This window comes from Stenella coeruleoalba, assembly GCF_951394435.1.
Source record: "Stenella coeruleoalba genome assembly, chromosome: 5".
Taxonomy (NCBI): Eukaryota; Metazoa; Chordata; class Mammalia; order Artiodactyla; family Delphinidae; genus Stenella; species Stenella coeruleoalba.
Window position 1 is genome coordinate 78563579 of NC_137150.1, and position 26804 is coordinate 78590382.

General features: G+C 42.8%; 1 protein-coding gene across 3 annotated transcripts in view; it reads left to right on the forward strand.

Annotated features, from left to right (window-relative positions):
• The first annotated feature begins 7791 nt into the window (after nucleotides 1-7791).
• The window catches only part of FSTL1 (follistatin like 1), a 54167-nt gene continuing 35154 nt past the window's right edge, over nucleotides 7792-26804 (forward strand). The window contains exons 1-2 of one of the 3 annotated variants that reach the window (XM_079922389.1): nucleotides 7792-8229; nucleotides 11033-11089. In XM_079922389.1, coding sequence (XP_079778515.1) covers nucleotides 11033-11089 — 57 coding nt within the window. In that variant the 5' untranslated portion in view covers nucleotides 7792-8229. Of the gene's footprint in view, nucleotides 8230-9854; nucleotides 9972-10319; nucleotides 10872-11032; nucleotides 11090-26804 lie in introns of those variants that run through there. The other 2 variants (XM_079922388.1, XM_079922387.1) reach the window with 2 other exon arrangements.

The following is a 26804-nucleotide window of genomic DNA, read 5'->3' on the forward strand; positions in this document are numbered from 1 at the left end:
ACCAGAAGTCTGAAATCAAGGTGTGGGCAGGGCAGTGCTCCCTCTGCAGGCTCTGGGGGGAGAATCTGTTCCTTGCCTCTTCCAGCTTCTGGTAGCTGCCAGCATTCCCTGGTGTTCCTTGGCCTGTGACTGTACCATCTCCCATCTCCACTTCCCATGGCCTTCTCTGTGTGTCTCTTCTCCTTTGTCTGTGTTGACTATCCCTCTGCCTATCTCTTACAAGAATGCATGCGATTGCATTTAGGGCCCACCTGGAAAATCAAGGATAAGATCCTCCTCCCAAGATCTTCAACTTAATCACATCTTTGCCTTATAAGTAATATTCACTTTTTTGCCTAAAAGGTAACATTTGCAGGTTCCAGAGATTAGGAAGTAAATAAATCTTTGTGGGAGTCGGGGGGGAGCATTTTTTTAGCCTACCACAAGTCCCATTCAAGTCTCTGAGACCTTATTTCTTGCCAATAAGTTCCTTCTTGTCTTAGGCTAGTATAAGTTGAGTTTAATCACTTGTGTTAAAGGTATCTTAAATGATACACATCCCCATGTCTGCAGCAAGCTGGGAAAAACACGGAGGAAGCAGCCTAGTGCAGTGGACAGAACATCTGCTCTTCTGCAAGTGTTTGCGAAAACCATTTCCTTTTCCCAGCTTTGATACTTCACACCTCTTACAAAGATTAGGTTTAAAGGACTGTTGCATTTGCATATGCTAACTATTTTGTTTTAAACACTCTGTACTTATATTTATGGGCTGATGATCAGTTGGGACTTTTTTCAATTATGATCAGAAAACTCAACCTAAGAGGCTTGAGCAAAACCAAGCAGACAACAAAGCTAAAAAATCTGGGGCTAATCAGGTACAGCTCAGTTTGAGGCTCTGATGATATTATTGGGCTCCATCTCTTAGCTCTGTCTCTTTACGATTGGTGGTATCTCAGGTCCCAGGAAGCGGCCCCTTGCAGCTTCAAACTCACATCATCTTGTACCCTGGCCAGTGGAAGAGAAAGTAGCCTTCCCTGATGGGTAGAACAGAAATCTTGAAATTGGATCTCATTGGCCCTATTGGTCTGACTTCTGTCAGATGTCTACTGCTGAACTGTGGCCAAGGGAATGAAAAGCATTAGCTTACCCTAGAGATCATTGCTTTAGCTCTAGAGTGGACTAGAACACAAGGATGAAGAGTGGAAGAGGAATGGTATTCTAGAGGGATATGCAATATGGTTACCTGAAGTGGGGTGAAAGCATGCTGGCTGCAAAAGGAATAGATGTGTACTTAATATCAGAGATTTCATGATATAAATTCCTTTATTTTTTCAAATGAATAGGCCTGTCAAGCTCATGATAAATAGATTATCATAAATCATAGTTTTGTGAACACAATATGATAATTTATACTACCAATTCACAGAATTTTCAGAAATTAACTTGGAGAAGATTGTGTGAATCTAGCGCCTCTAGACAGGGTAGAATAGGCATACATATAAATTACACATTGTTCTGTGTATGTAAATAAACACATAAATATGTAATATTTCCCTAAGTTGGTGATGAAAGCATCTTGTCACAGGTGCTCTCAATGATTAAACAAAATGTCACAATGATTTGATTAATGTCACAATGAACGTGATTAACAATAATAAATATTGCATTCAATTCTAGAAATGTTCTTTTGGCTTGAGAGTGAGATTTAGTTTTCTGTAGCAGCGGTCTTCGAACTTTATGGTGACATACCTCCAGCAATAACAATGAACTAAATATATACATTATAAAACATACACAAAATATAAAATAAGAAGATGAGTTAAAGACAAAATAATCAACATTTAAAAAACACATCATTTTACTTATTAATGGTTGAAAAACCTTTACGCTCTCATTGGAATAATAATAAATTTAGTGAGAGTGGTGTTTTTATTTTATTTAGAAAATATTTGCTTAATGTTTTGTGACAGAGACAGTTGAAGGTCTGATCCTAAGTCCAGTTTATTTTGATATTTGGTTTGATGACTGTGAGAGGTGAAAAAGATAACTCATTTTTATAGACAAAATTGTGTTTACCCAAAACTTATATGTTGAACCCCCAATGTGGCTGTATTTGGAAATAGAGCCTTTAAGGAGGTAATTAAGGTTAAAAGAGGTGAGAAGGGTGGAGTCCAAATCCAATAGGACTGGTGTCCCAATAGGATGTGTCATGTGAGGACACATCAAGGAGGTGCCCATCTGCAAGCCAAGGAGAGAGACCTCACCGGAAACCAACCCTGTCAGTGCCTTGATCTTGCACTTCTAGCCTCCAGAACTGTGAGAAAATAAATTTTTGTTCGGTAAGCCACCCACTTTGTGGTATTCTGTTACAGCAGCCCTAGCAGACTCATACACTCCAAATGTTCATAGATCAAATGGGAGATGTGCATCAGTGGCCCACTCGCAAAATTATGACAGTGTTATAAATCAATCATGCAAAAGTTTTGTCTAAATTTGGCTAGTAAATTTCCATCTGCTCCAGAAATCATTTGTTCTTCAAATTAACTGAAAGTTTTTACATATTTAAACTTTTCACAAGTGAGTAGATAAACTATTAAAACTCTTTGCTGGGAGATTTTTTAAACAGGTTAGAAAATTTTGTTAAATTTATTTATTTATTTTTAAACATCTTTATTGGAATATAATTGCTTTACAATGTTGTGTTAGTTTCTGCTGTATAACAAAGTGAATCAGCTATATGTATACATATATTCCCATATCCCTTCCCTCTTGGGTCTCCCTCCCACCCTCCCTAACCCACCCCTCTAGGTGGTCACAAAGCACTGAGCTGATCTCCCTGTGCTATGCGGCTGCTTCCCACTATCTATCTGTTTTACATTTGGTAGTGTATGTATGTCAATGCTTAAAGTTTTTTAAATGTGCATACATGAGAGTTTTTTATGGTGCCACACCTTTTTTGTTTGGGACAACAAAATCACCTAACAATGAAACGTTTCCAAATATCCGATTTCAAAGTATTTTCTCCATAGCACAAGTTTGTTTTTGTTTTTGTTTTTTTGTGGTACGCGGGCCTCTCACTGTTGTGGCCTCTCCCGTTGCGGAGCACAGGCTCCGGACGCACAGGCTCAGCGGCCATGGCTCACCGGCCCAGCCGCTCCGCGGCACGTGGGATCTTCCCGGACCGGGGCACGAACCCGTGTCCCCTGCATCGGCAGGCGGACTCTCAACCACTGCGCCACCAGGGAAGCCCACAAGTTTGTTTTTAAGAGCAATTACTTTCTCACTCATTATTAGCATCACAAATTTTCCACGAAATTGTAGATTGTGTGTGGATTCTTCTTTTAACATGATTTACATGATAGGTAGCCTTGTTATCACATAATAAGACAACAAATTTAGAACAGCTGTCTTTTTTTTAACATCTTTATTGGGGTATAATTGCTTTACAATGGTGTGTTAGTTTCTGCTTTATAACAAAGTGAATCAGTTATACATATACATATGTTCCCATATCTCTTCCCTCTTGCGTCTCCCTCCCTCCCACCTTCCTTATCCCACCCCTCCAGGCGGTCACAAAGCACCGAGCTGATCTCCCTGCGCTATGCGGCTGCTTCCCACTAGCTATCTACCTTACGTTTGGTAGTGTATATATGTCCATGCCTCTCTCTCGCTTTGTCACAGCTCACCCTTCCCCCTCCCCATGTCCTCAAGTTCGTTCTCTAGTAGGTCTGTGTCTTTATTCCTGTCTTACCCCTAGGTTCTTCATGGCATTTTTTTTTCTTAAATTCCATATATATGTGTTAGCATACGGTATTTGTCTTTCTCTTTCTGACTTACTTCACTCTGTATGACAGACTCTAGGTCTATCCACCTCATTACAAATAGCTCAATTTCGTTTCTTTTTATGGCTGAGTAATATTCCATTGTATATATGTGCCACATCTTCTTTATCCATTCATATGTTGATGGGCACTTAGGTTGTTTCCATCTCCGGCCTATTGTAAATAGAGCTGCAATGAACATTTTGGTACATGACTCTTTTTGAATTATGGTTTTCTCAGGGTATATGCCCAGGAGTGGGATTGCTGGGTCATATGGTAGTTCTATTTATACTTTTTTAAGGAACCTCCATACTGTTCTCCACAGTGGCTGTACCAATTCACATTCCCACCAGCAGTGCAAGAGGGTTCCCTTTTCTCCACACCCTCTCCAGCATTTATTGTTTCTAGATTTTTTGATGATGGCCATTCTGACTGGTGTGAGATGGTATCTCATTGTAGTTTTGATTTGCATTTCTCTAATGATTAATGATGTTGAGCATTCTTTCATGTGTTTGTTGGCAGTCTGTATATCTTCTTTGGAGAAATGTCTGTTTAGGTCTTCTGCCCATTTTTGGATTGGGTTGTTTGTTTTTTTGTTATTGAGCTGCATGAGCTGCTTGTGAATTTTGGAGATGAATCCTTTGTCAGTTGCTTCATTTGCAAATATTTTCTCCCATTCTGAGGGTTGTCTTTTGGTCTTGTTTATGGTTTCCTTTGCTGTGCAAAAGCTTTGAAGTTTCATTAGGTCCCATTTGTTTATTTTTGTTTTTATTTCCATTTCTCTAGGAGGTGGGTCAGAAAGGATCTTGCTGTGATTTATGTCATAGAGTGTTCTGCCTATGTTTTCCTCTAAGAGTTTGATAGTTTCTGGCCTTATATTTAGGTCGTTAATCCATTTTGAGCTTATTTTTGTGTATGGTGTTAGGGAGTGATCTAATCTCATACTTTTACATGTAGCTGTCCAGTTTTCCCAGCACCACTTATTGAAGAGGCTGTCCTTTCTCCACTGTACATTCCTGCCTCCTTTATCAAAGATAAGGTGACCATATGTGTGTTGGTTTATCTCTGGGCTTTCTATCCTAGAACAGCTGTCCTTATATCAGACAAAGGTTTGAGTTTTCAAGTTACAACATTTATGGCCTCTGCCCCAAGGTAATCTGTGAGCCTCAATGTAGTATAAAATGCTTTCATAGTCATTTCCCATATCATTACTAAATATTAAAATATTCTGCTCTATGTTAATTTATAAAATAAACCACATCAGTGACTTTCTACAGCATGCTATGCAGCGCTGGCCTCAGTCTCTTTGCTGCAGTATCTCATCTGTGAATTGTGCAGCACAGGGTTCCACCTGTGAGGGTAGCCGCGGAACCTTACCCTGAATCCTTCTTCCACTCTGTTCAAAGCAGCCACTCTTCTGTGGCTTCACATACACAGTTCTTCCAGAAGATGTTGCTTTCATTAAAGAAGTCGTTTAATATTAAGAATGTATCTTTTCCAGCACTATAGCTTTCTGTAGTTGCTCACACACAAAAAGCAGTTCTTTGTTGATTTCATTATTGAAACAGAATCTAGCCAGTCTTTAATAAGCAATGAAACATTTGAGGCATCCATATTTTCATCACTATATAGCAACTATGGATGGTGTAATTTGCTCTAATACTTGTTTTTCCTGCTGATCTTCAGGAGTGTGTGTGTGTGTGTGTGTGTGTGTGTGTGTGTGTGTGTGGCTTTTTGAATTTTTTTTGCCAATTCCAGTGGTGTGTGCTGACCAAAATATGCATTTTAACTTGTTATTATATTGTTTTCCATGTACTATTTCTACTATTCCTGATTAGATCAGGAAGATAATTGTTCCCCCTCAAGGTATGTCTTTTGCTATTATGTAAGAAACCTAAAAGAGTGTCTCTAAATACTTAATAACAAATTGAGTGAAATTTTCTAAAGTACAGAATTGAGTACTGCATATCTTCGAACATCACCCCACCCCCCCCAAAAAAATGATAGGTATCTGTCTCAATGTCTTTATGTTCCAGATACCTGGTTTCTAAAGTTCTTGGTAATCCTAAGTACAACATTCCTGACAAATAACTCAAAGCATACTAAGCATGAGGATATCACTAATAATAATGAATGTGAATCCATGTTTCACATAGTCTTATTGTTACTTTTGTGTTTGACTCATTGTCAGATCTAATTAAGTCGTTTGTTTTTATCTTGTTAATGTGTCAGTCAGCGAGCTCTTTTCAGAAGTAGGAAACATGTCAGCTCTGACCTTTTCTTACTAATAGGAAGAAGGTTTATCCTCAATTTATGGTTCTGTTCCTAAAATGTTTTTTTGTTTTGCGGTACGCGGGCCTCTCACTGTTGTGGCCTCTCCCGTATGCACAGGCACAGCGGCCATGGCTCACCGGCCCAGCCGCTCTGCGGCATGTGGGATCTTCCCGGACCGGGGCACGAACCCGTGTCCCCTGCATCGGCAGGCAGACTCTCAACCACTGTGCCACCAGGGAAGACCCCTAAAATGTTTTTAATCTAGTTTAGTTAAAACTAGATCATATAATATGTAAATCCATTTAAGTGGGCACACTGCAGTATAACACAATATGTTAAAGGAAACGATGCCATCATCCCTTTGTGGGGAGAAGGCCCACTCTTTCCTCATGGTGTTTGGCAACAGGACATAACTCGTGACTGTCTGACATAGGGACTAAATATGGGCAACAGAGTCTATCTACATATTTACAAAGTTAATTTCTATTTTTAGATTGGAAATAAGTAAAAATAGACATTCCAATATTTTTTCCCATGCCCTCGGGGGACCCTGCACCCCAACTTTGGAGAGTACTGGTTTCACAGTGTAGGTTGGTGATTCGTTGCTGCAGCGGACATTCTTGGCTTGGTCCCAGCATTCATTCCTGCTTTTCCTGTCAACAGTACCCTTATTTTCTTTTGGGTGTGTCTTCATTGGCTCAAATTAGCCCAGCCCAGCCTCCAATCAAAGTGACTGGTATGGAGATGTCAAGAAATTCAATTTATGCTTTCCTTTTTAAAAAGTGAACCCTACGATTTTGTAGCAGCTCCCAAAAGAGGCTCTCTCCCTCACCCAGATGGGGTAGTCCAAGGGCGTGATGAGGCTGGCACTGAAACCAGTTTACCACCCTGAGAGCATAAACTGGAACTCTCAGAAGCCACCATATGGAACCCAGGGATGAAATAAGATTGCTGAAGGTAAAGAGGAGAGACGGCAAGAAACAGGATCCTTGCTGACCTTATTTGCGGTCGGATGAAGGCTTTCCTGAAGCCAGACTTACCCCTGGATCTCTCAGCTACTAGGTGAATAAATTCTGTTTAATTGCATAAGCAATTTAAGTTGGCCTCTTTGTCATCTGCAGCCAAAAAATTCATCACTGATACAGCTGTCAACTCCTTTGTTTTGTTGTTATTGTTGTCGGTTCGTTTTGTTTTGTGTTTATTATAGAGAGTCAAGTTAACCATACTCTGGAGCACAGAATTATCATCAGTATCTGCAAGGTCCTTCCATTGAATTATTCCCCTAGCAGCACACATTAATTATAAGCTTATGTACCAGGCACTGTTCTAAGTAATTTACATATATTAACACATATAATCTGCAGAACAATCCTATGGAGTTACTATTATTATTATCCCCATTTTACAAATGAGGAAACTGAGACCAGAGGTAAGTAACTTGCCCAAGGTTACTCAGTAAGTAATAAAGCCAAGATTTACTACCAAGGCAAATTTGAACCAAGGTAACCTGGCTCCTAAACCCATGCTCTTAATCACTACAGTATACCAGAAAGACTACACTATGCACATACTAACATTTGGCATTGTCCAACTCTCTAATTTTTGCCACTGTAATAAGTGTAAAGTAATATTTACCATTTCTTATGTAACTTTGGACAAGTTACTTAAACTCTCTGTGTCAAAGTTTCCTTACCTGTAAAATGGAGGTAATAAAATAATACTGATTTTATAGGGTTGTTGTGTAGTTTAAATAATGCCAGTGACTGTGAACATCTTTTCTCTACTTGTTGGCCATTCAGGATTCCTTTTTTTGAGAAACTGCCTGTTCATACCCTTTGACCATTTTTCTACTGAGTTTCCTGTCTTTTTCTTATTGATTTGCAGGGGTCACATATATATTGCAGTTATGTCCATTTTAGATATTACACATCTCCTTCTAATCTATCATTTTTCTGTGGTGCCCTTGTTTAACAGGAATCTTTAATTTTGATATAATCAAATTGATCAATTGTGCTCGAGATGTGGAGAGAATGAAGACATGAAAAACAATGTTTATGCCCTCAGCAACTTAAAATCTGGCTGAAGAATCAAGACTAACAACTATTATGAACAAGTGTCAGACACCATATAACAATATGCAATAAGATGCCAAGTTGTAAGTCTATGTAATCAACTATTAACCTCGGAAAAGTACCCCAATTTTTCTGAGCTTCAGTTTCCTTACTTGGAAAGTGGACACAATAAAAAAATACTTTTCAGTTTGTTGTGATAATTAAATAAAAAAGACCTGGCTCTTGTGGTTAGTACCTGGCATATAATACCGACTGCAATTCAGATGCAAAGCAGATTAATGAAATAATAATGGCTACCATTTATGAAGGGCTGCTACCTGCCTGGCACTTTCTATAAGATACCATATTTAAATTTCACAACCCCCTGCAAGGCATTATTGTCAGATGCAGAAACCTAGGTTCAGAGAGCTTCAGTAATCTGACAAAGTCACACAGCCAGTAAAAGGTGGCAACAAGATTGAAAGCCAGGTTCATTTGACCTCAAACCTCATGTGCTTTCCACTATGCCAAGTTATTGCCAGAAAAGGTACCAGAAAAGCAATGAAACTTTGCTTGGATCCTGAAAATTTTTTTAAAAAGACAGAATTTGAATAGACAAAAGGAAGAAGGAAGAGAGGAGACCATGCCAGATTCTGAGAGGGTGCAGTGCATGGGCCAGGGATGAAAAGTATTGTGAGTTCTTACAGGGCAGAAGCAAAACTTGTACAACATAGTGCCCTTCAGTCCCAGCACAGAGATTGGGACAGGTAGCTGGTGGGGGAATGCCTATTCCCTACTTCTCTTACTTCCATAACGAGGAAGCAGGAGTGCATTTTCTGACTGGGAAGCTTGAAGGAGGAACTAGGGATGTGTCCCTCTGACCCCTCAATTTTGGGAAGCAGGCCTGCCCCAGGAAGCATGCTTTTCTTTTCTGCTTTTCCAGAAACTGTAAAACTGCAGTCAGTTTTATACAAGCAGACTTTCCAACTCTGTTTGTGGCTGGTGGGGTATGTTCAATTCTGTGGTGAAGTACAAGCAGGTCCTTGTCCCTGCAGATCTAAAGCCACTGCCACCATTCCAGTTTTTACCAGGGACAGGCTGACATTTTGCTTTCCACCAGTCTGACTCCTGCAGCTATCTCAATGGATTCTGAACTTGTATGGGCGATATGGGTGTTATTTGAAGCCCCCTAAGACCACAACCGTCGGCACTCAATAAACCATGGTAAAAGAGTGAATGTGACAAATTCAGAGGACAATGAGAAGATGGCCTGATGTGAGCAGAGGACATATAAGTAGCTTAAGTAAGGTTAGATGGATGACTTACAAGAAAGGCTTTTGGATTTGACGTGGGAAGAGTGCTTAAGTTTTTGAGCAGGGGAAGAGCACGAGGAAGACCGTGTTTATGTAGAGATAATATGGCAGTGCGCTGCAGTGGAGACTGGCGGGGGCGAACTTGGAGCTGGAGGGAACCAGAGGTGGTTTCTATAATTCCTAAGTGAAAGAGGATGAAGGTCTGGCCTAGGGAAGTGGAAATGTGATGGGGGTGAAAGGATGAACAGAAGATCTCGAAGGAAAAACTGTCAGGATACGGTCACAACTGGGGTCTGAGAAGTAGAGATAACGTTTTTGAGGGAGGTAGATGAGCAGGCCCGGAACTGGTGGGAAGTGGGTCTCAGCCTTGGGCACATTAAATCTGAGGTGTCAAGTTGGTTTGCTCTCCGCACCAGGGACACCGGGCGCACAGTAGGAAAAAAGCTACAGTGGGAGCAGTTTGCGGAGTCAACGCTGTCAAAGACGCATCACGCATTTGAGGACCTCTGGGAAGAAGTTGGTGGAGATGTGAAGTATGAACATAGAGGGTGCCCGGGATGACCGAGGTGGGAGTAGGGACACAGGTGAAGCTGGGAAGAGGAGAGCAGGGCACCCCGGTCGCTCCTGGGCTTGAGGGAAGGACGGGATGAGGCTGCAGGCAAACGCTGGAATCAGGATCTTCTCAGCAGAGGAGGATGGCCTCCGCCTCCCACCCCCCTCCCCAGGAAATCCACAGTTGAACCCAAAGCAGCCTTCCTCAGGCTGGCTGGTCTTCTGGGCCCCGCGCCCCCTTCCTCGCGCTCTGGCGACAGTGATGCCCTGGACCCGGAGCTGCGGGGGTCCCTCTGCACATCTGGCCCTCTATCAGCCGTAGGGGGCGACTTCAGCTCCCCACGCCGCAGGGCCTTTCCCCCCAGGTTCCCGCCCCAGGGCGAGCCAGGGCCCCCAGCATTACCGCCCCACCTGGCCACTGCCGCAGCCCGCACTCGCAGCCTGCCCGAGCTGCAGCAAGCCAGCGGCCCCTCCCGGGGGTGGGGTTTCAGCTCCCACACCAACACCCCCTCCGCCTTTGTTGCAGTGTCCCCCAGGACCACCCCCTCTGTGCCTCGGCTTCCACGTCCTGGGGGCTAAACTAGGGGCCTGGGTTTCGGGAAAGGGGTTCGGCGGCGCCAGGACGCTCGCGGGCTCCAGGACGTAGCGAGGGGCTGGGAGGAGGGAGCGGAACCCTGAGCCGCGGGGGCCGCTGCTGCAGAAGGGGGAGGAGAATGGGGAGGAGCTGGGGGGCAGGCTGTCGGGGAAGGAGGGGTCTTAAGGGGCGGCGAGGCCAGGTCGGATTTCCTCTGAGGCTGGCGATCGGCGAAGCTCCCACCTTCCTTTAGAGCTCGCTGCAGCCGCCTGCCCCCGCGCCCTCCGGAGACCGGAACGGGACCATGGTGAGAGCGGGGTTCGCTGCGCGGAGCCGAGCGCACTGGCCCGACCCCTCTGGGCGGCCGAGGGTGGCCGGGCGGAGGGAGCGAGCCTCCGAGGCACGAGGAAGTTTCCGGGGTCGACACGGGGCCCGGTGCCTTCACTCTCGCTCTTGTCTTTTCCGCAGATGTGGACACGCTGGCTCGCGCTCGCGCTGGTGGCGGTCGCCTGGGTCCACGCCGAGGTAGGTGAGCCTCTGAGGAGGTCCGAACTCAGGCGCCGGGGCCACTGGGGTCTGCGCGTCGCGCGGGCGGTGCGTGCGTCCAGGGGATGCTCTCCCCGGGTAGGACTGGGAGTTTCCATCTGCCGGGTGAGGGGGGCGCTCGGAGCAGAAATGCTGCTTACGAAACTTAAACCTAAAAATCAGGAAAAGTAGTTTGGGCCGTCAGCGGGAACCCCCCCGCGGCTAATATGGAGGGAGAGTGGGGAGGGGGAGAGAGGACGAGCAGGGCCGATTGGGATGCAGGCGGCCACAAGAGCAGGAGCCGAGTTCAAAAAGGCGCCTGAGTTCTTTCCTTCACTTAAGAGGAAATTGAGAATAGTTGGAGACTTTTCCCTTCCGAGTCTGTCTCCTGGGGGAGGGGGGTCGGGGGATCTCAAGAGACTCTTCCTTTAGGGCGGGATATTTTTTTTTTCTTTTATAAAGCAAAATGATGATTCTCTGGGGTTTTTTTTTTTTCTGTTTTTGTAAAGTGCCCTCGGATTTTGCGTTATTATCAGAGCCAAATAACGGCCTTTTAATATCTCAATTTTTTTCTTAAACTGGCGTTGCGCAAGTATGAGCGATCCATTGCTCTGCTCTTTGAGGGCTCTGCGTTTCCAGTCAAAGTATTTCAGCGCCTTTTGGGTAATGTTTTCTTTTCAACTCCAGTGACCTTCCTGAGACACTACAAACAAACCAACAAACCCTTCGCTCACAAGCCCCTCCATTAACTCAAAGGTTTATGGACAGAAAATAAACAATTCTAAATTCCCTGGGCTCTAGTCTCCAGAAAAGTGAGGTCAGAAACCAAACATTTGATAATTATGGCAGGAAATGTGGAAGGAATTAAAAAGCATGAGGGAGAAGAAATGGAATGTACATTACAAAAGAAATAGCTCCCTGGTGGGTGGTTATTCTTCCTCTTTGAATTTTTTTTCTTTATATTACAGTTTAGCCCCACCCTTAGCATCACAGCTTGACTGCCCAGAAAAGTCATAAAAGCCTGCAAGGTCTTCACGATTAAAAAAAAAAATACACATTATACTGAACTCTCATTTAATTCACTACCACACTTTTGGTTGATCTGGAAACACGTGCTGTTTTTACTCACAATGAAATAAAAATAGCTAATGTTTTTTGGATATCTACTTTGTGTTGTAATAAAACTCCATTTGAGTGATGGGGACACTAAGTCAGAAAGGTCATGTAATTTACCTAGTGTCCTAAGTTGTTAAATGGTAGGAGTGGGATTTGAACACAGTCAGGCATCGCACCCCAGGCCCTTAACCACTGTCTCACACAAGGACTTCATATTTGCTATGTACTTCTCATATAGCAGACATTGGTTGGGCTGCATGCCTCATTTCTTTTAAAGCTTCCCAGAACCTTGTAGGGTCAGTTTTGTTATCCACAATTTACAGAGGAAGAAACAGGTTCCGGAGACTAGGTAACCTGCCCAAGGTCTCACAGCTAGTTCTTAGGAAGGATCTGAACCCAGCTCCTTCCACTGGTGGAGCTCATCTTGAACTCCAGATCTGCTTCTAATGCATTTTGTTCTCCAGGGTTTGAGTTTGAGGGAGGATCCTTCACTGGCTGATTTAGTCCTGGCTGAGAAACAGCCTTCCATCCCTGCTGTTGCCCTCAAAAGGCTGCTGTAGTCCATTGATGGACGAGGTGAATCCCTGGTTTGTTTTACTGCAGCTTTAGGAATTGCCAGCTACTGTGTGAAATCGCTCTGTGAACTGGAATGCACATTTGAGGAGTGAGGATGCCATAGGTTCACTCACCACAAGGCTCTGTAGCCCAAGGTCTGGGATCTATTCTCTCAAGCTGTTTGTACTATACACCCCCCCACCCCCCACCCCCAGTGCATTGCAGGGAAAAGCTTAGCCCTCATAGGAAGTTCCCCCAGCAGCAATTTCCTGCTTGAGGTGGAAGAGCAGAAAGTACTCTCACAGAATTCCCAAGGCAAAATCATGGGGAAAGAGGCAAAATCAAGAAGTGCTGAGGCATGAAAACGGAGGAAGTGGTGCAGAAAGAAGGTTGTGAACTCAGGGTATGTGAGGAGTAGGTATGATGTAGCTTTCATTTCATGACTCCAGATTATTAAGGATTATTTTTTTTATCAATACAATCTCTTGGTATCTGACCCTGGTAACATTTGGCAAGTTTTTAATCAGTGTTTTAATAATAATAAATGAAAAGGTAGATTAGCCCTAGCAATTTGGATATTACTTTCAGCATTTTATCGTGTAGTTAATGGTGCTTTTGCAGTGGAATTTTTTTCCTTGTTAGCTGCAACAACATATAGCAAACAAAGCCAAGTAATGGTATTGACTGTTTTTATTGACATGAATCCACTTTAGTAGACTTTAGGGCTGAAATCGTACAAATATTGTTGAACTTTTAAAATGAAATTTAAAAAACAAACTTAGTTTTCTTGGTGCTTTTTGATTTAATACAAGCACAAGGATTCAATTCAGCATATTTTTAAAGTATGTGATTGCACAACAAATTATGCTGATAGTTGAAGAAGCCAAGTCTTTGGAATAGTAGTAGACCTCTAGAATCAGGTGTCCCTAGCTTGAGAAAAGGTGGTTGTCGTCATTATTAGTGCCAGTCTATAAATCCTGTTTGGTTAGATTCAAGAAACTATTAACAAATCTCATTAAGGAAAGTGTTATATTTTTAATGTTTTTCATGGTCTCTTGGCACCTCAGGGTTGATTTTTTGACTGCTTCCTCTTTTTCTTTCTTTTTGTCTTAATACTTCAGGCAGCCTCCATCAAAATTCCATCCCATCCACTTGAGCTCACAGCCATGTACTCTTTAGAGTCTGCTTGAAACGGGGTGTTGGCACATATCTCTTGATGAGCATATATTAGTATCTGCAATGGACAAGGAATGGGGTGTTGCAGCGGCAGAGCAAGCTACCTTGTTTCAGAATCTTTTGGGAGGGGGCTAGGTGGGCCTGCTCACTCTTCCTTCACCCATCCCCCTCCCATTGAGAATTACTGCAGTTCACTGCGAGGTGTGGATAGTGGAGGCTGGGAAAGGTTGACATGTGCCCTTGAGTCTCGGGAGGTGGTGGGTATGAGTCTATTTTAACACCAAAAGGCAGCCTTGGCAAGTGCCCAAGCACACTCCACTCTCCGTTGGTGGTTATCTCTGCTGGCACTCTGATTTCCAACATTCCAGGTCTATAAATTCATCACGATAAGTCACAAGTACAGGAGACTGATTCACAAATCAGAACACTCATTCCAGTAAGGGAATACTTAACCTATGAACTGTGAGCGCATCATTTAAGATAATAGCAGCAAGAACAATAACAATTATACAGATAGGCAAGAAGATTTTTAGGGCATTGTCCCTCTGAAGCCAGGTTTCATAACCTCATTTATACCCTATTATCAACATACAGTTAAGCAACCACCAGGGGTATTATTGGCAGATGTGGGGTCTCCTCTTTATTCTTTAGAATTATTCTAATAGTGGATTCAGGAAGACCTAGAGTGTGATTTTCCCATTTTGCCTTGATTTTCCCCACATCCTCTGACTGCTTCTTGAAGCTACAGAAAAAACTAGGATTTTAATATCCATCTTGTACATTAACCACTATCTCTTGTTTGTTTATCCTTTGGCAAATAAACTCCTGGCTGTGATTCTGGAGACCATTGTTAGAAATTGGGATGTTAAAACATGGCAGTGACTCTGCTGAATAGCCAGAACAGATGGACAAGCACCCTGCAAATTGAGGCCCTGGATGTTGAAAATGTCTTTAGAAAGGACATGTCACAATTCCCATAGACATCTCTGGATTGGGTAATGGAAAGCAGGAGTCCATTCTCAGGCTCAGAAGAATGAGTTTGGGAAGAGCTGTGAGGTGGGGGCATGGGCTGCTATGAATGTAATGTCGCAAAGAAGAAAATAAAGTCTTCAAAGTCAGTGAGGCAGGAAGACACATGTTTCCAGGAGAACAGGGAAAGGATGAGCTGTAAATGCCAGTGGTCACACATGGAGGATTGAAAACATCATGGTGTCTTTTTCCTGCTCCTTTTCAAATAAATGGACATCCAGACAGAAATTTCTAGCAGCCACAAATAGTATTAGCTTAAGGACACCAGATATTATAGGACTGAAAAACAACTTACACTTAGATGGGTTCATTTTGTAAGCTATGTGACTGATGTCCTGTAGGTCAAATGCATACTTTTCTCTAAGGTTCCATCTTCTGTCACTTGGGACTTTGGCATGGGGTGCTTTCTCCAGGAGTGAGTCATTAACAGCACAGGCCTTCACTTCATGGTGCCCATCAGTCAGTATTCCCTGATGTAGGCTGAGCATGCCCTACACAGGGCAGAGTCATGGATGTCATAGCAAGCATAGCTATGTCAGAGTCATAGCAAGACATGGTCTCTGCCCTCAGGTTGCTTACAATCTAATGGTGAGCCGTTAGATTTAAACTGGCAGCTATACTGTATAATATTATAACTGCATGATGAACAACTATCTTCATTATTATTATTGCTTTTTTTTACATTAACAAGGACTTCCCCTGATTTTTAAAGTTATTTTACATTAGTACAATGCACAAATCTTTAATGTATAGTTTGATGAACTTTCACATGTGAATATACCCATGTAGCCACCACCCAATCAAGACTGAGGGAGTTGGTACAGTAAGGAGGCTATGAACTCAGGGTGTTTGGAAACAGTTAACATGAAAAAAAGTGAGGTATAGATATGATCGAGGTTACGTTTCATCACCTGATGATCATTAATTATCATTTAATTAGTCCAGTCTCTTGATGTCTGTCCCTACTAACATTTGGCGAGCTTTTAATTCATGATTTAACAATAATGAACCTTTAATAATTCATGAAAAGGTAAATGAACCCTCTCCATATGAGACTTGCACTTTGGATATTATTTTAAGCATTTTTAACTTGTAGTTAACAGTGCTTGCAGTAGACAATTGTTTTCCTTGTTAGCTACAAAAACATAGCAAACACAGTTAAATACAGTCTTTATTGACATGAATTCATTTTAGCAGACTTTGTGTAGCTGACTTGACTGTTTTGCTGATGGATATTTCAGGGCTTCATATAATCTACGCTGAGAAACCAAATCAAGGAAAGAAACTCAGTTAATTCTGTTTGACCGCTTTGCCCTGGTCATTCATTATTACTTTTAAAGGGACTCTACATAAGACGCCTATCACATTAGGAAAGCTAAAAACTTAAAGCCTACTACCTACCTAACAAGAGGAAAAGAGTTAAGAGTTAACAGCAATATATGCCACTAAAAGTTATGTTTACAAAAAATTTAAGGCTCCGGCAAATGATGATCATTTAAATAAAAAAGCAGAACACCCCCCCACTCCAATGCCTATCCTCACAACTATGTAACAATTTATAGAGAAGTATGACAAAATGTCTTAAAATCCATCATGAGGATTCTTGTGACATCTCACCTTTTTCGAGAGGAATTTATCCTTCTAATATATGCTATTTTATTTAAATAAGAAAGTGTTATTTTCTGATAAAATATGGAAATTAAATATGTTCATAAAAAGCTCAGAGAATATAGAAAAAACTAGAGCAACGAATAAAGTTGCCCATAATTCTACCACCTAAAGATAAACTAGCCCTTCATCCCTCCTTTCAGAGAAATTATCAAAGTCAATTAACAGATGTATGTGATATGCCTACTAGACACTGTAAGCAATGAAAATTAGTGCCTCCCAACACTATGATAAATCGCCTGCAGAGATGGAACAAACATGGTGTGCATGTCACCACTACCCTCTCCCTTACCCATGGCAGACCTTACTAATCAATCAGAATTCTTCCTTCTGAGCCTGGAGGAGGTTAGAAAATCCTTCTCAGCAATGCTGTAGACAGCCACTAGCAGTTACTCTGTGTGTGAGATAAAAGACATTTGCCTTTTCTGCTGGAAAAGTCAATCCAATTTGACAGACATTGGTATATCTTTAGCCAGAATTAAGATGATTAGAAGGCAGAGTTTGGGACTATGTGAGACAACAACAACATGGGGCAATAGGTGATGGAACTAGGGTAGCAAATGGATGAAAATGTCGAGAAAACAGCAGTTTGTTCCTGGCTCAAGCTTCTAAGTTCTCTAGATGAGTTCGAACACCTTAAACCTGTAAGCCAAACTCTCTAATACTGGCCATCAACAAAAATATGAGAATTTTCTTGGCTCTTCTGCTGGAGTGAATAGTTGTTCTTGCTAAGGCTCTAAGAGCTGCTGCTGTCATAGATAACAGCTTCTGCATTAGCAGCCGCCTGGCAAGAAACTGCTAAATGGAAAGCTCTCTGGGTAGTTGGAGTACAAAATATATCCTGTAAATCTGCATTTTCTGCTGTGGTTGGAGGATTTCCATGTAATCTCTTTGCAGACTTTTTATATGCTCATTTGGAAGCCATCACTAGTAAGCTATTCCCAGGATTGTCTGAATTTATGACCTTTAAAATGTTTCCTGTATAATCCCAGACACTATTTGTGACCAACTAAGCTGTTGCCAAAACAAGTCATGTGACACATGGCAAAAGCATGATATGTTGCAGGCCCGGTTTATACATATGTGTGGCATGGGATATTGGCTTGAGGTAGGGAAAATGTCTTTTACTACTTTTTATCGTATTCAGGATTTAAAATCCTGTGTCTGAGGCAAAATTTGTCTTATTCCACAGTCTGTCATTGTGTCCCTCAGTGATAGTAAATGAATGTAATTTATTGATCTACAGCAGTGCCAGTTATACCAATCACTCTGCACATATACTGCTATTAAGAATAGTGTGGAACTAAAAGCAGTACCATATTGGTCCCTATTCTGAAGTAGCTGCTACCACCATAGCTACTGTACAGCTCAAATGGACCTGGCCGTTAGGGGGCCAAATCTTTGGCATTCACAGAAATTACCACCCCCTTCCTCACCTCTTGCTGCTGGTGCAGAAATCCCTGAAATGCAGCTGTGGGATGGATGCCTTCTCAGAATTTGAGAGGCTCCAAGGGAGCTGCTGGGGCCATTTTCAGGCTGTTCACCTCGACCACTTGACCAGTCTGTCCAGTAGGTGGCAGCTTTTTGTGTGGAACTTCATCTGAAATTGTGTCTGTTCCTGGAGTGCTAGCGCTTTTCTCTTATTTCTTGTTTTCATGTCACTCAAGCCTTCTACTGAGTTCCTTTCTTCATTCTCTTCTCTTGTTCTCATATCTGGGTGTTTCCAAGTCTTACCTTTTACATGGACCCTGTTACAGAACTTTCTTATTATTAAGAAGAACATAGTGAAAGAGTCCTTGATTTAGAAGTTCTGCTCTTTCCCTTTCTTGCTAATGTTACCTTTTTAAAGCCACCTAATTAATATCTCTGACTTGCAGCCTCAGTTAAGAGCAAGGGCTTTGGGGTAATGAATAGGTTTGAATTCTGGCCTTGTCGAGCTGTGAAACCATGAGCAAATTACTTTACCTCCCTGAGCTTACTTTCTTCATTTGTAAAATGAATAATGGCTAGACGTCTCTCTTGCCTGTCAATCCAATTAGATAATAAAAAAGCCTCTTCTCCTCATAGCACACAGTCAACACCAAACACTTGCAAAAAAAAAGTGCATCTTAAGAGTCCCTACCGGGCACTGATAAAGACTGTTTTTAACTCTAATGATTTCAACAAGAGAATTCTCAGTTTACACATTAACATTCACTAGGCATTGTCTGTATTTGTACAACCTGTGCACTGGCTCAGATTGTTCTGTTCACTGATTTATCGTTGAGAGGAAGTATAGCGTAATGGTTTAGCACTCAGGCCTTGAAGCTACATTACCTGAGTTTAAATCCTAGCGTAGCCCTTATTAGCCCTGTGAACTTGGGGAAGCTACTTAACCTCTCTGGGTCTGTTTCCTCATCTATAAAATGGGCTTAATATGGAGTATTTACCCCATAAGTTAGTTGTGAGAATCAAGTAAGCTATTCCATGTAAAGCAATTAGAAGAGTGGTTTGGCACACAGAGTACAGTAAATGTTAGCTATTATTATCAAGCTTGTGGCATCTCTACTTATTGGAAGAGCTCCAAAAGCTATGGTGTGTGTGTATGTGTGTGTGTGTTTGCACACTCGCATGTGCTCATGGCTGGCAGAACTCCCCTTGCTTCCTTTATTCTCTCCAGCGATTAAGGATCACCTTTTAAAAGACAACTAGAATATTTATTTCAGTGGATGCTTTGACGCCCAGAATTCATATCAGAACCCTTGCCTCTACTTAGCCAATCTTGCCTTCAAACTTCCAGCATTTCCTCTGTGAAGCCACAGCTCTGTCATTCCTCGGGGAAAAGAGTTAAGGACTCATTGAGCACCTTCCTTGCACAGGCAGTGCATGTTGTAAGCCAGCATAGGTTTTCCCTGAAGACTGAGTGAACAAGGCAGAGAACTGGAAAGGGAAGAAGAGTGAGAAAAGGCAGAAAAGAGAGGTGATAAAACTCCTCTGGAATTTTTCCAGATTCAGCTTTTCTCCTGTGTCCACCCTTCTTACACATGGAGGTGGCCACCAGATATCTTGGATTTTTTGTGGGATTTGTCATTTGCATATTCTTGCTGTAGTCCCCGTAGCACAGCCTGTCCCCGTGCCACAAATACTCAATTTGGGGTTTAGAAAATAATGATCAGGCAAAGGAATAGAACCCTTTGCTTTCACTGCTTGAAAAATAAATACCGGGCTTCCCTGGTGGCGCAGTGGTTGAGAGTCCGCCTGCCAATGCAGGGGATGCGGGTTTGTGCCCCGGTCCAGGAGGATCCCGCGTGCCGCGGATGGCCGCTGAGCCTGCGCGTCCGGAGCCTGTGCTCCGCAATGGGAGAGGCCACAACAGTGAGAGGCCCGCGTACCGCAAAAAAAAATAATAATAAAAAGAAAAAGAAATACCTTCTCTCAAAGACAGGGTAGGAAGTATCCCTGGAGCAGGCTGATTTGTCCGTTTGGGAACCAAGGCAGTGCTTCGGGTGTTTTGCACACAAACTTGAGTCCTCTGCTGCTGTGTCTGGCAGCCAGCCCTGACTGCAGCCTCACGTGGCCACCAATTCCCAGGCCCCGGAGCCTGGTCTCTTTATTGCTCCCTGCGTTGCTCTCTTCATCTTTTCCCTCTGCCTTCTTGTCTTTCCTTTTCTTTCTCATCTCCTTCCTCCACCATAACAAAGAGGTCATCGTGGAGTGTTTGGGCTGCATTTTCGGAGCTGCCAAAACATACACAGAGCACCAGGTTCACATTTCATGCAGAGAGAAAGCTGCACAAAATCTTGATGCATTATTTTGCTTCACCATCTGGGCCAAAGTAACAGTTCTCCAAGTAAACTCAAGGAAGGAAAGGTTTCCTGTTCTCTGTCAGGCACTGAGTTAATGCTGGTGACTAAGACACAGACCTGTCCCCAAGGAGCTTGCAGTCCACTGGGGGAGGCACACAGGGCGGAGTGACCCAGCATGGTAAGTGCTAGGACAGGGCTGACAACGTAACCCAGCACTGGGGGTTGCGGGAAGGCCTCACAGAGGGTGTGCCCCCAAGCTGAGCCCCGAATATGAGTGGTGTTAGCCAGACAACAGCAGGGAGAGGGAAAGAGCCTTATCTAACTCTCACAACATGATGATGCTGTTACTATAATCTTCATTTATCAGTGAAGAAACCATGGCTCAGAAGATTGTTAGTTACCCTAAATCAGTCACCTAGTAAATCGTAAAGCCAGGATACAAACCCAGGACTTCCAACTCTCAAGGAAGGCAAATACTCTGTGTTCAAGTGTGCTTAAGGTCCACTGAGTCTTATTTCTGAAAGTGACTTTGAAAACAAAGCAAAGACCTTTTCTCTCTAGGTTATGTGGACTCAAAAACAACTGCACAGGCTCTGTCATTTAACTCTTCATGCTCTATCAGCTGCAAGTGCCTGGATCAATACTTGAGGCCTGGTAATGGTCGTTCTGGCCACATCGACATGGGCATGGCCTCAACTTGGTTCGGGTCCAAGTGCTTCTTTGACCCACATTGAAGTACAGTATAGTTGTTCCACCAGAGCACTTGCCTCATAATGGTCAGTGACTCAGGAGCTGCTTTAAAACAATTTCTTTGTCCTTCAGATGTATTCACAGCGATTCCACATTGAATAAGACCAAACTTCAAGACGGCTCTAAGACTCCAGCTAAGTGTCTGGGTATGGTTGTTCAGACTGTCGACTGCACAAAAGTGGCTGGCGAAGGGAGCCAACTGGGCTGACTCCATCCTGCACTCTGCTTACCAGTCTCTGTGCCCTATCCTGGGCCTTGTCTGCCCACCCAGGGGGAGAACCACCTTTTTTCTAACTGATGTGCAGAGCTTCCCAGACCCAACATTTTCTCTCAGATATAAGATGCTTATTTGACTATGGTGGCCATTTCTCCTCTGTACATTTTGTAAATTGATATCATTCAGAGTCTTAGAAAGCTTTCACAACAGGCTTCCACCAAAAGCCAGTTCTGTATGTTTGTGGATTTTCCTCATGGATTACCTAAGATGATACAAATGGAAATTTTAAAAAATCTGTCCTTTTACAACCAAAAATGTGCTACTTTTGGCTCTTGCCCAACTCAATTTAGTTTGGGAACTATGATTCCCCAGGAATTGAGAAAAGCATTCCTAGCTTCCCCCGGATTGCTGGATTAGCACAACTTCCCTCAGCCCACAGCTGAATTCCAGCGCCGAGGAAGAAACGTCTTAGACAGAGTGAACTCCCAGCCTGGAGCCTGTCAGAGGTTGTGTCATGTGTTTGCATTAGCTGAATAAAAAGCAAGCAAGCTTTCTGGCCTTACTCCCCCTCCTCCCCACACCCCGCTCTGGAGAGGCCGGTTAAAGTCTAGACAGTGTCTGCTTGGCAGTGAGCCTTTTCAGCACAGTCTGCACAGTTCTGCAGCTCTGACTTGGGTTGCCTCTCTTCACTCATTCCCTGCCCCCTCGCCCCCGTTTTCTTAGTTAGCCTTAAACTGTCTCAGGGGACTGGCATGAGCCTCACATGTAAGAAGCAGGTGACTGAATTTATGAGACCGTCAGGATTCAGCTGTCTTGAGAGGTTCAGAGTTGAGAAAATATCAGCAGTGCTGGCTGCAGCTGTGGCTGAGTTTACAGAGATTCCGTGATGTGAGCCAGCTTCCAACAAGCCTCCATTTATTGGCCAGAGATGGGCTGGAGGGAACCCAGGACAGACAGTGACACCCAGGTAATGAGCCTTGGTGGAGTGAATTTGGGCAAGTCACTGGGCCCCTCATCTGCAAAATATGGGGGTTAGAGTAGGGGAGCTCTCAAACCCAGCTCTGAAATCCTATCCATATAAAAGGAGGCAGACATTTTAGGTTGGATTGTCAAAGTATTCTACTTAATGGAGTTAAGATATTTGATTAGCTCTTGTCTTAATTGACGGCCCAAGGAGGAGCAGTTTGAAAGAGAAACTGGCCCAGGAATGGGAACAGAGAACGAGTAAAAGCAGGAGGCATTTTGTGTCCCTTGCTTTCTCCTGTGTGCGTTGAATGAAATATAAACGGTACATCACGTGGCACCCGAACAGTCTTCATGCCCAGAAATCCCAGTTGCTGTCTATTCTACAGAAAGGAATCACTTGATTTTTCCACTTTAGAAAGCAGCTAATCCACAACCCTGGGCAAGAAATGAAGGATGCTGGGTCTTCTTGGGATTGAGCAAGGAATCTTTTTTTTAAAAAAGAAGACAACCCAAGATTCCAAAACGTGCAACTTGAGCTTTTACTGAACTTACAAAAAAACAAAAACAAAACTTTCTTCTGACCTTTGTAAATGTTCACGTTTTCTTTTCAAAATAATGATGCAATATTGAAACAGCTTACAAAGATCATTGTCTGAAAGTGTTGCATGGACCCTATTTTGTTTTCCAGAACTCTTCTTGCCTTCTCACCATGTTGCCTGGCCCATGACCAGGATCCTGGGTTTCCTCAACAGGAATTGATGAAGTTCCTGCCCTGGTCCCCATGCCTTCTCTCTAAATCAGTTCAGGGCTCTTGTTACAGCTGAAGGCACTACTCTTTGGCCTTGACCTCAGTGGTTAAATCAAGTGACTTGAGAGGGTGAATGCAGTAAGGAAGCAGAGGCCAGTGCAGATGTTTTAGTCCTGTTTAATGCTTGGTACCTCAACTGCACTCTAGTTCCTGAATCCCACTAGACAATCCCAGTATGCTAAACTCTGCTGACCTTTGGTTCTGAATTGGGGGGCCAGCGCAGTGCTGTCTGTGGCTTTCCTAATAAGGCCACTTATACAGTGTCAGAATTGAATTCCAATTGGCTGTGCTCCAGGGTAGACTATATACACAGAGACACCCATAAATTTTACTACTTAACTGACTTAAGTTTCACTACTTGGAGAATGTGACCATCTACTTATAGACTACAATACACTCCCCTCACAAATACACTCCCCTCACAAAAACAAATTCCTGTGGAAACTAAAGAAGAGAAGCATATATGTTATTAAATTTCCCTTAATTTGATTGTTGTGTTTAATCTAGTTTGGTACTTAACTTCTGTTATAATGTCCTGATTTCTTTCTGAGCCTAGTGATATAGATCAGTGCTTATTTTTGTGGTTGTGAAGTTTGCTTGTTAACTTAATGTGTCATTCATTCATTCATTCATTCCCTACCTCATTCCAAAAATAAGAAGTATGTTTTTCTTCTCAAATTCTGTGGCTAGCATGTCCTACTAGTTTTTGTTAGGGTCATGCTAAATAGACATATTTTCCATTTTGGTAAAGGACTCAAGTTTATGGCATAACAGTTGCAACAGAGAAAAATAAAATGGATGGAGAACTTAAAATTCCTGATGACTCACCACGATACCTGGCTCATCTAGATTTTAATGTGAAATTGACACACTAGTGTGGAATTCCTATTAGAGCAGCTACAACCTTTGAAGCAGAATTCCAGATGCCTGCACTGAGCCCAGACTCAGACATACCAGAGTTCCCGTCATTGTCAGGGTCCCTATCAGGAGGACCCAGGTGTGGCTTCTGGGGGGCCCAACCCAGCTCACAAAACCTTCTTGGGAATGGTGGCAGAATTCACAAATGCTCAGAACGGTCAGCTTCACTTTTCCAAGGGCGTTCCCATCCTTGGGTCTTCACCCTATGCTGTGATTACAATGCTACAATTAATTGGAGCAGACGGAGGTCTAGATCAGAAGCTGGAAATTCACCTGGCTTCTCCTCAGAGTCCTTAGGATCTTTCAGGAATCTGTTCATTTGTGCTTTGTCCCCCCTACCCCTCCTCTAGTCTTCTGTCCTTGGCATTTTCTTTCATTTCTTAGCCTGTGTGGCCTTGGCCTTGCCAGCAGCCACATGCAGAGGAGCAGACTTCCTAGTTTAGCTCTTTATTTTAAGGGTAAAGCCTTTCACTTTATGCATTAATTGGTGTCTGTATCATGTTGAACAAAAGAGTAATTTTCTGCGTGGCATCAAGGGCTGGCTAATGACCAAAGAAAACCCCAGCACAAGGATATCCACTTCAGGTATGAGTTTGTTTGGGATTTCTCAATTTCCTTTCCTGGGGGATGGGGCTAGAAGGGAGAATGGGATTGGGAAGTGTTTTGAGCAGAGGCCAGACATTCAAGTCTTTGCTAAATGTTGGGTAAAATAAATTCAGTACTCACTGCAGACTTATTTCTTAATAAAATTTTCTAAGCTGTCTGTGGGCCGTATCGTTTAAAGGGCAGTTAAAAAGTTAACGGTTTTCTCTCTGAGAAATACAACTGGAAAAGAGTCCTTGTGTTTTTCTTTGTTTTCTGTAAAAGAACGGGTATAATATAACCTGGATGATAATAAGAAACTGTATTTTTTTGTTTGTTATATGCCCTATCTAGGCTTTCTCTTTTTTTACATAAAAATAAAGAAACCATGAAGGTGATATGAAATCCTGTAAGAACAACCAACGCTTGAGGATTATTAACCCTGCTATGTTGGTCATTTGACAGCTTAGGTAATTGCATTTTCCCTCTAGATTCCCTTTACACATCTGATCAAACAGAAGGCTCTTCATTTCTTGCCTAAGTTGTTTCATTGAATTGCTGTGTGAATTAGAGAGCAAGCTGGGTTCCTCCCCGGGGGCTATATTTGAGTTGGTGATTGGTTATTTTTCTAAGTAATGCTATCATTATTTGGCCTAGGGTAAATAGCATTGTCATTTAGTGACCATAATTACTCACATTACAGTGGCCTGGAGTGCAAAGACCTCCTCATTCCCCAATGATCTGTTTAACTCCAGGAAAGTCTTCTCTCTAACCAGGTTGGTGAAGCGAGCATGTGTGTGTGTGTGTGTGTGTGTGTGTGTGTGTGTGTGTGAGCGTGTGTGCGTGTGCGTGCGTGTGTGCGTGTGTGTGTGTGTGCGCGTGTGTGTCTACATTACCAGTCTGTGGATTTACATGTGACAACAGCCATATTCAGAAAGTCATGACATTCTCTTTGGGGGAGAGACAAAGGATTCTAAGGCCAAGGGTGTTCAAGGCATGGAACTGTCCTAAAACAGTTTCTTGTTTAGAAATGCATGGAGTAAATAGGAAGAAGGAAAGTAGTGTTGGGGAAGACTGCAGGGAGAGGAGGGAGGCGGTGGTGGGGGTGGGAGACGCTCACCGTTAGCTATAGTTGGGTACGTAAAGGAAGAAGGGGTGATAAAGTGAAGAATATCTGGCTTTTATCTTAAATGCTTTGTGAGGAAATACTGTGAGTGAACTCTGCTGATACATACGATCAGAAAAGAAAGGTGACTTTTTACTAAATGAATGTGTGGACCATAAGCAAAACTCACAACAGCAAATGATAACGCACAAGGTGTAAATTAAAACAGCACCTGTATATAGTGTGTATAGCAAGGGAGATAATGGTACAAAGTACCTTACGTAAGGTAAGTGCTCAATAAATAGTAGCTGCTATTCTCTTGTTGTTGCTTGAATTCCAGGGGAGAGTAGAACTACAGGGAGAGACATACAGAGCCTAAACCCATGTTTCTCAAACTGAGTACTGAGTGATGTTAATATATATGCTTGGTTAAATGGTCTTTTAGTTGCAAGACTTCAGACCCTTATAATGTTCATGTGCATTATTTATCTTCCTCTCTAAAAGAAAGTACTATAAGCAATGTTTTCCAGACATTTCACCACAGAAAGCCATTTCGAAAAATACCATAAATATTTAAAGGCTAGTGGAACAGTTTGGAAGTATGGGTCAATTCTAGACAGATTTCCATAAGCAGAGTCTGTTTACCCCAGGTCTTCGTGAGCTTGGTGAACTCACTTCCTAAACTATAATTCAATTTCATGAAGAAGGCATGGGACTCATTGGGATCCCAGGGCCAGTCTGACAGAAGATTCTTCTGAGCCTGACTCTAGACTGGACCACTGGCGTGTCCATGTCTATATCTACCTAGAACTGGCTGGGGTCTTTTATTATCAGCTTGAAGTATCCAGGAATCTTCTTTTTGATTTTTCACTTGCCCCATCTGTACCCACTCAGTCCATCAGCAAATTCTGTCGGCTCTGCTGTCAGAGTATATCACCTCTCTATTGACTGTTCTGTCTCCATCACTACCACCTTAGTCCATGCCGCCATCATTTTGTACTTGGGCTATTGCAGTAGCATCCTAGCTGCTCTACCCCTTT